General features: G+C 40.9%; 1 protein-coding gene across 1 annotated transcript in view; it reads right to left on the reverse strand.

The window, feature by feature from the left end:
* The window catches only part of LOC138011444 (uncharacterized), a 20,274-nt gene that overhangs the window by 5,905 nt on the left and 4,369 nt on the right, over positions 1 to 10,000 (reverse strand). The window contains exons 6-13 of the mRNA XM_068858436.1: positions 9,278 to 9,587; positions 8,709 to 8,983; positions 6,487 to 6,699; positions 5,748 to 5,875; positions 5,180 to 5,340; positions 4,513 to 4,655; positions 2,505 to 2,695; positions 1,972 to 2,089 (exon numbers count right to left, since the gene is read on the reverse strand). Of these exons, the coding sequence (XP_068714537.1) occupies positions 1,972 to 2,089; positions 2,505 to 2,695; positions 4,513 to 4,655; positions 5,180 to 5,340; positions 5,748 to 5,875; positions 6,487 to 6,699; positions 8,709 to 8,983; positions 9,278 to 9,587 (1,539 nt within the window). The remainder of the gene's footprint in view (positions 1 to 1,971; positions 2,090 to 2,504; positions 2,696 to 4,512; positions 4,656 to 5,179; positions 5,341 to 5,747; positions 5,876 to 6,486; positions 6,700 to 8,708; positions 8,984 to 9,277; positions 9,588 to 10,000) is intronic.

Here is a 10,000-nt window from a genome sequence, read left to right on the forward strand (position 1 = left end):
TGTCGGATGTCACACAACGAGCGTTGCGTGGCCTCCTAAAAAAACGTTCAGATTTGCGTCACGCACTCTCCCAGGTTGTCGTTTTAGCGGTGTCACCTACATACAACTTCCTCAGCAACAATTTAATTTCAATTTTTTAAATGCTAATTAAACTCACACGAAAATATACACATTTACAAGAAAAAAAGAGAAAGGCAATAAGTAAAGAACAATACTTTCAAAGAGACAAGCTAGAAATACAATAGTTGTGTGTAAGTTTGGGACATCTAAAATAGTAGAGACTAATCGAGTAGGTGCCCCAAATTGAAAATATGAATGATAAAAGAAATACAATTTAAAAACAATTATTAATTAGGTTAAAAGTATTGCTTCATAGAATAAATATGAGAGAAAAAGAAAAAAGGAAGATAAGGGTAATGAAACAGCGCAACAGATTTCTGAAAAGTTAAAGAAATTTGTTGTTAAGTATAACCTGGGCTGTGAGTGAAGGGTTTGATGACAGAAGAGACTTAATACAGAAGTCGAAAGGAACCCCACAGTATTTCAAAAGAAGCACACAAAGAAATAGCATATCTGAAAGAAAAAAAGGGCAGAAAGAAAGCTATTTGAGTCAAGAAACAAGGATAAGATAAGATAAGATAAGCTTACTTAACATGTTGATAAAATGTTCAGAGCGCAATTCCGAAATACAACTTCTCCTTGGCAGGATAAGCTTACTTAACATGTTGATAAAATGTTCAGAGCGCAATTCCGAAATACAACTTCTCCTTGGCAGGATCACCAAGCAATTAGAGCGACAAGTTCATAAGACCTTGAAAGAGCGCACGGATTGTTATTGGCTGAGCGAACATGCATGTGACATCAACGTGCAAATCGACTTTTGCAACTTCAGTTAGTAACAGATTGATTGCTTCTGCCCATATCTGAGTCCTCTTAAAAATCAGTTCGAGAATCCTTGAATTGCCGGTGTTTTTCAAGGTCATACGAGTCACTCTATCCAAAGTTGTTCTACTTTTAAAATTCCAAACACGACACTGATAAATAATGAGAAAGAACAACATAAAGAGATGGTAAACACTTATTAGGGCCGATTTACACGGTACGATTTTTGTTGCATGAGACGAGGGTGGCAAAGGGTTTATGCGTGACGCGTGATAAGGGCTAAAATTTGTACGTGACGCGTGAAAGTTACTTAAAAAGAAACGTGATTCGTGAATACCTGAATGCATGTGACGCGTGATTTATCTCATGAGGTATGCGTGATTCGTGAATTATTTGTTTTTGGTCGTGAAAATTTCGTTTTCCTGAGGTTTTTCCGACAATAACTGATTCAAATGAAACCTCAAATTTGGTCATTTCAGGCCGCTGTCAAGTCGATCGTGATGAAAACACAATCTACTTATCAGAGGTGATTTAACCCGAAGGTCGTGGGTTCAATTCCCACCCTGGTCAGAGTTTTTCTCTGCCCTTGTGTGGGCCCATTTCCATAAGTAGGGCTAACGCTCACATTGTTTACATGGGTAGAGAACAGCACTTCAAATTACCCTCCAATATAGTTAATTCTACTAAAATATAAAACACAGGAGCCGCAAAGCGTGTAAAGGAATTCACGGTTTTTGTTGCTTAACATCTTCGTTGCCGTCGACGTCGCCCTTGCGTAATCCCTTCATCAGAAATTGAACGAAACGTCGTTATTGCGTGAAAACGGCCCCATTCTCGTGTACAAACGCCCCTTATTCCATTGAGATTTAAGTTGAAAATTTCCGTGCATGTGTTTTCTTTTGGAGAATACTATTTGCATAATTTATTACCCTTTTTTGGTAAAAATGGCCGCCATTTTAGTGGCCAGCGGCGTGTTGCCATGGCTCCCTCTCCTTCCGCCCCCCCGGCTCGCCTCTTCCCCGCATAAATTACTTCTGCCCGGGGCGTTTGGGAGTAAGGGCTCCCAGTGATAATTTATTATAATCTTACCTCCAAAATCTTCCGCAGTCAGAGGTACGCCAAATTCTCGGCTCATAGAAACGACCATGTCAGCAGACGGAAACAAGTTGTTTCGAGTAACTTCACGGAGCTTTGTGAGTTTTAACACCTGCAAGAAAAATATCGTTAGCACTCAGTAAAGAAAAGATAGTAGCAGAGATACGAATTCCTTTTGACGCAAAAACCTCACGGTTATCAAGCTGTTACTGTAGGCATTCCCTAAGAAGTAAGCTACATTTCGTGTAAAATGTGATTGTATAGTCTATATGTAATGTTTCTAAATCATAAGTTGTTAAAATTGTAAATTTGAAGGAAGTGTGAAAAAAGTATGTATACGTATATGAATATTCCCACAAACTCTAGAAAATCCAGGTGTTATTATTATATAAACATTAACCGATTCACCACAAAGATATTTTCGATTTCTACCAAAGCTACGGTTTTGCAACAGGCTAGAGTACACCCCAGAAGTATTTTTGGAATATCACAAAACGAAAAACGCAACATAGCCTACAGGCGTCTACCTGTTTCAGTTTTGATAGCGCCTCAAAGCAGGGTTTAGGAACCAGATCCCTCACGTAGAGTAGTGGATTTTGGACTATGACCTCAAGTGGCTCATGAAGTCGGACTCGGCACAAGTCCACATCGAGCGCTGCGTACAGTCGCTCAGTAAATCGCAGATCAGAATTGTAGAGAACATTGAACTTGCTGATATCTGTTGAAAAATAAACGCTTTGGTTACAAAAAAACAAGGGTCGTAAAACAACCAATCAAACCTAATATATGATGAAATGGTATATGAAATGAATCATATATGAACTGCGGATATGAAATCAAGTGAAGCTATGATCTTCGCAGTTATGAGCGCAATTTTTGCAATTGCGTAGAGAAGCCTGAAAAATTCAGGACTTCAACGGGGTATGAACCCGTGACCTCGCGATTCCGGTGCGACGCTCTAACCAACTGAGCTATGAAGCCACTGACGTTGGGAGCTGGTCATTTGTGGGTTCTAATGGTCCCATGAGGAATGAATCAATGATGAAATGGTATATGAAATGAATCATATATGAACTGCGGATATGAAATCAAGTGAAGCTATGATCTCCGCAGTTATGAGCGCAATTTTTGCAATTGCGTAGAGAAGCCTGAAAAATTCAGGACTTCAACAGTAACAGCTTCAACAGGTTGTTCGTGCACCCCGTTGAAGTCCTGAATTTTTCAGGCTTCTCTACGCAATTGCAAAAATTGCGCTCATAACTGCGAAGATCATAGCTTCACTTGATTTCATATCCGCAGTTCATATATGATTCATTTCATATACCATTTCATCATTGATTCATTCCTCACGGGACCATTAGAACCCACAAATGACCAGCTCCCAACGTCGGTGGCTTCATAGCTCAGTTGGTTGGAGCGTCGCGCCGGAATCGCGAGGTCACGGGTTCAAACCCCGTTGAAGTCCTGAATTTTTCAGGCTTCTCTACGCAATTGCAAAAATTGCGCTCATAACTGCGAAGATCATAGCTTCACTTGAAACCTAATATAGAAAAATGGAACAGGTTACGTCTAACCCCAACATTTGTCATCCCCGGCTTCAATCTCGTTTCCCGTGTCTCTCTTTTCTTGCCTCTCTCTCCTCACGACTCATTCTCTACCACGAATTAACGATTATCGTTAGTTCATGCACTTCATTCAAACACTAAAATTCTTTGTAAGAATGAAGTGCAAGAACAAATTTGACTGCCTCGTCTATGAAATGTTTTTTATTCATGAGTTAAGACCTACTCTCAATGTGCAATCGCAGCAATCGGACTCAATTGATTGCAGTCAGTCACGTGATAAGACGGCCATGTTGGTGAGTGAGTGAGTGAGTGAGTGAAGCTATTAGTCTCTCCCCTCGGGGCTTTTCAGGACTAATTTACAATGTTTTTCGGGGGACTTTAGCCAGACTGCTTATTACACAGTTTACAATTTTATTTTAGGAAGTGAAAGAGATGCCCCCGTCCAGATAAGGTCAGACCACAACACCGGGGACTACGTCCCCTACAAAAAAAAATCACATTCATGCTAAGGTTTGTAATTCGCTTTTATTAGTTTTTTCTTTGTATGTTTTTATTGTCCGTTTACACCTGCAATCTTTTTATACCTTTTATCCTTCTTATACGCATATATATATGTATCACTGTTTCAGTTTCACCATTCACTTGATAAATGGCCGAAGTACGGTCGAACAGTCGTCTTTTACCGTTGATTTTTATCGTTACTATTATAAGTCCCAAGAGAAAATAAAAACAACGCTTATGCAACATTTTGGAAGGACAAAGAAAGTGTATTATGGTATTTTTGATATTGGCTAATCAACACTGTCGGATGAACATATCATGAGTGGGTAGGGTTGGGTGCGTGAGATTTAATGTGGACAGATAGCGGCTGCCAGAGGTGCCATTTACAAGCTGACGTCCGATCTCACCCTAGAGAAAGAATTGTAAACCACCATGTTTATTTGCTGATATCATTGTCAAGTCCTCTTACCTTCCTCCTGGGGCCTGGGGAGATTCTGCCAAAGTTTCTTGATGCCTCTATCTGCCAGGCCCTCCAAAACGAACATGTGGTACTGTCCATCGAGCACTTGAAATCCCGTAATTATATCTAGTTCTTTGTTCCTTCGCTGATCACTTTAAAACAAGCAAAAATCGCCATGACTTAAAATCACTTCAGCCTTTTGTTTTTAGGGAGACATTAGCCGTTTCGATCTCTTTAAGAGAAGAGAGCGAAGTGCTTCTTTGCTAAATCAATTGAAAGTTAATTAAAATTTCCCGGTTTACTTTAAGCTCGCAATTTGATTATAAAAAAAGAAAAAACGAAGTGGTTGCGTTGAACATGAATGCAATCTGAAGAAAAAATCTACAGATTGAGTTACTAGGGTTTCCTCTATCGGATGGAAATGGCAAAAATTGACTTCGTTTCCTGCGTATGGCAATGGGGATCTAGAAGTTTGCATGGTTCTGTAGTTCTCCTAATGAGAGTTTACGAACAGAAATAAAATATTTGGTACTCCACAGGAAAAAAAAAAACAAAGCAATCATTCCTTCAGGAAAACAGTGAAATATATTCGTTCCCCAATGGCCATTGTAATTGACCATATATAGCAGTACAAGGGACGGGAGGGAAAGGCTATCCACGACGCGACGTATCCTACCTTGATAGTTTGTACGTCGACAAGGCAGCGTCAATCACATGCTGTGGCAGTGTGTCTAGTTCCAGGGCCCCGGCATTCACCGCTGTGATCTCAGATTGCAGTCGCCGTAGAAAAGGTGCATTCTTGTACTCAAACACGTAAATGACCCGACCAAATGGACACTGCATGATAAAAAATTAAACAGAGAGAGAGAGAGAGAGAGAGAGAGAGAGAGAGAGAGAGAGAGAGAACGGTAAGCTTTGGCAGCAGAATCACTAAGTGTGCAAACTAGCGTTGAGCCGCTAACGACAACATAGATGAAGATAACATTAGGTTTTACCCGAAGTTACCACTTTCGCGTGCCTAAACGGAAATCTAAACCTTTGAACGGACGGTTTAAGTTTGCCATATTGGAATCCAAGCAGTCTTGTTTACATTTTACAAGTCCAGCAAATGGTGCGGACAATTCCAAAAGCAGAGTTAATATAATATTCCTCCACAAGTATTTCCAAAGAACACATTAACTCTTAGGTTGTCGTTTTTTGGGGCGACAAAGGAAAATGCTTTCACATTCACCCATCTTTCTTACCTCATCTCGTTCCCTGGTGTTCACTGGTTCTAAACCGAGTGAAGCACTTAAAGGATAAGCCAGATGAACTTTGACCTTCAATTCACTTCCGCATTCCAAGTAGTTGGCAACAGGCATTGGTTTATCCTCTGAAAAAAAAAAATACAATGAAGAGGAAAGTTATGAGTTACAAAATTTTCTCAAGACCCTGAGCGTTGAACCTACTACCTCCCGCAAGGTCTGGCGGTAAAACCTATAAAAAACCCAACCCTTCTCGACAATATTTCAATCGAAATAAGGATATAGCACTTAAAATATGTATGATCGAGCTCGGGAATTCGCGATGACCTCGCGTTTAGTTCACACGCGAACTTGTCGAGTAGTTTGCAAAGTTTGCGCATGCGTGTTTACTATAAAGTAAAGTAAAAGTAAAGCAACCATATTTAACGTCGATGACTCGTAACAGTAATTCAACTGACAAACCTAACCCTAACCCTAACAAACCTGGAGTCGACGGTGCGCACATTATACCCCCCTGTCTGTCAGTGCTCCGTTTTACGGGTATTTAAAGCTACTTAGCAACACGGAAAGGAAAGAAGTCGAAACAAGGATGCGAGATCCGGGAATCGAACTCAGGATCTCTTGCACCAAGGCCACGCACTAACCGACTGTGCCATCCTTGCTCCTATAGATGATAATCAATCTATAGATGATAATCAATCAGCTAACGCAGCTTGCAGTAGCTTTTTTAGGGACATACCTGGTCCATCCACGTTTCCCGGTTGTCCTACAATAGGTCCATCTGGCTTTTGCAAGCCAGAGTAGGTGTCAGGTAAGGGACAGCATTGTATTGGAGATCGCATGTGCAAGAATTTCTGTCCAAGTAACAGGCCTGATAAATCAAACTTAGCCACACCATATGGATCCCACGGCTTGTCACGGCTTATGAAGGGATTATGAGTTGTACGGCGACCTAAAGAAGGATTAGGTCTCATCACCACTGAGTAATTATTGTCATTTATGACATAAACACGCGAGGACACTAAATGAGATCAGAGATCGAGCTCGAAATTCGCGAAAGACATAGGAAAATCCACCCGCTTTCCTTCTTGCAACCTCTGAGTTTCCTCTCTACTTTTGGACAGAAACCGTAAACGATGCCACAAACTAATAATGAGGGTCTCCCAGGGTTTTCTGGAACAAGGGAACATTGCTAATTTGAACTGGTCGGAACAGGGGAACAAGGGAACATAAACCATTTTTGGGATAAAAAAGCTGAGAACAAGTTTGGAAGCAATTTTGGGAACAAGGACTTCCCTGGTAGGCCCTCAATAATATTACACAAAAATTTGGTTTTATCAACGGAGTTGATAATGTAAATTGACTACTGTACAGGGATTCTAAAAGCTGACGTTTTGAGCGTTAGCCCTTCGTCAGAGTGATTCGAGGAATTATGGGTTGTGTGTAGTTTTTTGTATGGTGGAGTAGGAGCTACGCTATTGGTGGTAACAATGCAACGTGAAAAATAGGAATACATTAGGTAAATGACAAGCATTCATTAATACCGTGGGGATTAAGGGTGCCGATTTGGAAGATGAATTTTTGTTCCAGATTCTTGCAGCTTTCCGTCATTCATTCAGATGTTGAGAAGAATGACAAGGATGCATCTAAGCTAGTCGCTCATCATTTTAATCTCCTTGACCACTCCAAACCACACATGGCTATCTGCGGCCATGTGGTACGACTTAAGCCGCAAGAATCGGGTACAAAAATTCATCTTCCAAATCGGCACCCTTAACCCTTTCACTCCCAAGAGTGACACTTATAAATTTTACTCTGTCTAACGCCAGACGATTTTACTCGTCAATGGGGAACCCCACAGGAGTGAAAGGGTTAACCCCCACAGTATTAACAAACGCTTTTCATTTACCTAATGTATTCCTATTGTTCACGTTGCCATGTTACCACAAATAGCGTAGCACCTACTCGACTATAAAAACTACAAGACAACAAGCAAGACAAGTGGTCGGCCAAGGTCAAGGACCGAGGTCGAAGGCAACCCGAAGGCTCCTTTTTCATGGCATTCTACTGTAACTTGCGGCGTCTAACGCAACTCACAGCAGGGGTGGGCGCCACTCCTATCCCGTTGCATACACAACACAACTTGTCCCCAGTACTGGTACTCATTTTACCCACCACGAATGGATGGAAACCAGAGTGAACTTTGGAGCGTACGGCAATGGTTATCTCTATAAGGTCACCCATCCAGTATATAACCCAGCCCAACGGGGCTTAACCCATTGAGCCAACACAACCCATAATTCCTCAATTCGCTCTGATGAAGGGCTAACGCTCAAAATTTCATCTTTTAGAATCCCTGGCCCGGGTTGTTCGAGGCATGGCTAGCACTAACCAGCGTTAAATACCATTGATAAAGCCAGAATTTTTCGTTTACTACTTCCCCACCAACGCAGCACCACAGTTTCTTTAGAAACTACCCACTTTATTCCCTCGATAATATTGATCCGTTCAGGCAACCTCGTTTGAGGGTCTCATTGTCGGTGACAATAGAGACCCTGGGAACGAGGTTGCAGTTCAAGCAGAGACAAAAATTATCACCAGGCTGCGCATGCATTACAACAATGACAAGAAATTACAAAATTTGAGGGAACGATGACAGTGTTAACGTACGACAGTATTAAAAATCTCTCATTCTCTATCTTTACTTTAAAACCGTTCCACCATTACGACAGTTATAGGATACTTCGCTCATATCGATAAAACATGAACGAGATGGGCAAATCGCGTAATGCTTGCGTTTGAGTCAAGTTAAGTGAAAGTTGGAAAGAACATCGAAGTTAGTTGAGTAACATTGGCAGTTGCAAAGGCAGCCAGAAAAAAAAATCATGTTTATCGAAGCCATAACCGTACTGCACTTGCACTGAGCTTTTTCACCGTTGCTCAATTCTCCTGTTGATTTACCTGCTACCAAGCTGACATTATTAATCATCTCATCCTCAGCATTTTCACCAAACAAACTTGGTTTGGGTTTCTTCTGTTCGATTTTACGATCTCTATCATGAACCTCGATTTCAAACCGAGGCCCCTGCAGATACTCTGCCAGGCCACCCTTGTCCAGCGTTCCAAGAAGGACCACATTTATATCGTCCCAGAACACGTCACTACCCTGCTCTCGGCCAGTACTCTTGTGTGAAGGCTGCTTGTAGAACTGATAAGAAATGTACACAGGTTTGCATCTGAAATTAAGAGAACGTATGAAAAGTTATCCACACGGTACGAAATTTAAGGAATACAGTGGAGCCTCTCCTTTGGGACACATCTATTCAGGGGACACCTGCCCTGGTCCTGAGGGTGTCCCTTGAGTGGAGGTTCCACTGTGGTGGCAATTTTCAGATGAATTAAATGGTTTTCATGTTACGTCATCGCCGCAATAGAGGAAACAGTGAGCAGTGGAATGGTCATATATGTACTTCAGTCTTGTGTTACATACAGTTTGGAACAGTCATTTACACAATTTTAAAGAGCCTTACTTTTCTCTAAGCTCCACATGTGACATTGGTTTGTTAGGAAGGTCACTAGCTGAAGACACTCTAATAACCATGGGGTTTAGATCCCGCTTCTGTATCTCTGATAACAGATCATTATCAAGGGATACTGATAGGAATAGCTCCTCGATATTTCCTGCAGTTTTCTTTAATTTGGTTGTTTCGCTTCTCATGCCTGAGAAGAATTTGTACATCTTGACACAAAGTGTTGCTGTTCCATGAATCCTTGCATGAGCAGCAGCAGCAAATGCAACATCTCTCTTTGAAGCTCCACCTTTCAATGAATTCTTGTTTCCTTCAAAGAAACAGAACTGAAGTTTTAGTCTTGGTCTCAAAAGGAACAATCTCTTTCCTTGTCCTTATAGGAAGCACAGCAACACAAGGCAAAAGTATATCTCTACACAAGGCTACAAAAAGCTACAACAGAAGCCGTAGTAGTATAATAAATTATTAAGGTTCACAGCAAATAGCTGACCACTATGGAGAAAGGTAAAATAGGAGAATGACACAAGCCAAGCTTGCATGCACCTTGATAGCTGTGCTTTTCTTTACACTAAAAGTATTTTACTTATCAATAAAAAAAAAAAAACATTTTTTTAAAAATGCAATCAATGCTGGTTTTCACTTATGTCATTGATGGCCATGTTACATTCCAGGAATAAAAGAAAACCATTCTTTGCATATGACTAGATCTCAATAATACTTCAA

Source organism: Montipora foliosa, chromosome 7 (assembly GCF_036669935.1).
Source record: "Montipora foliosa isolate CH-2021 chromosome 7, ASM3666993v2, whole genome shotgun sequence".
Lineage (NCBI taxonomy): Eukaryota > Metazoa > Cnidaria > Anthozoa > Scleractinia > Acroporidae > Montipora > Montipora foliosa.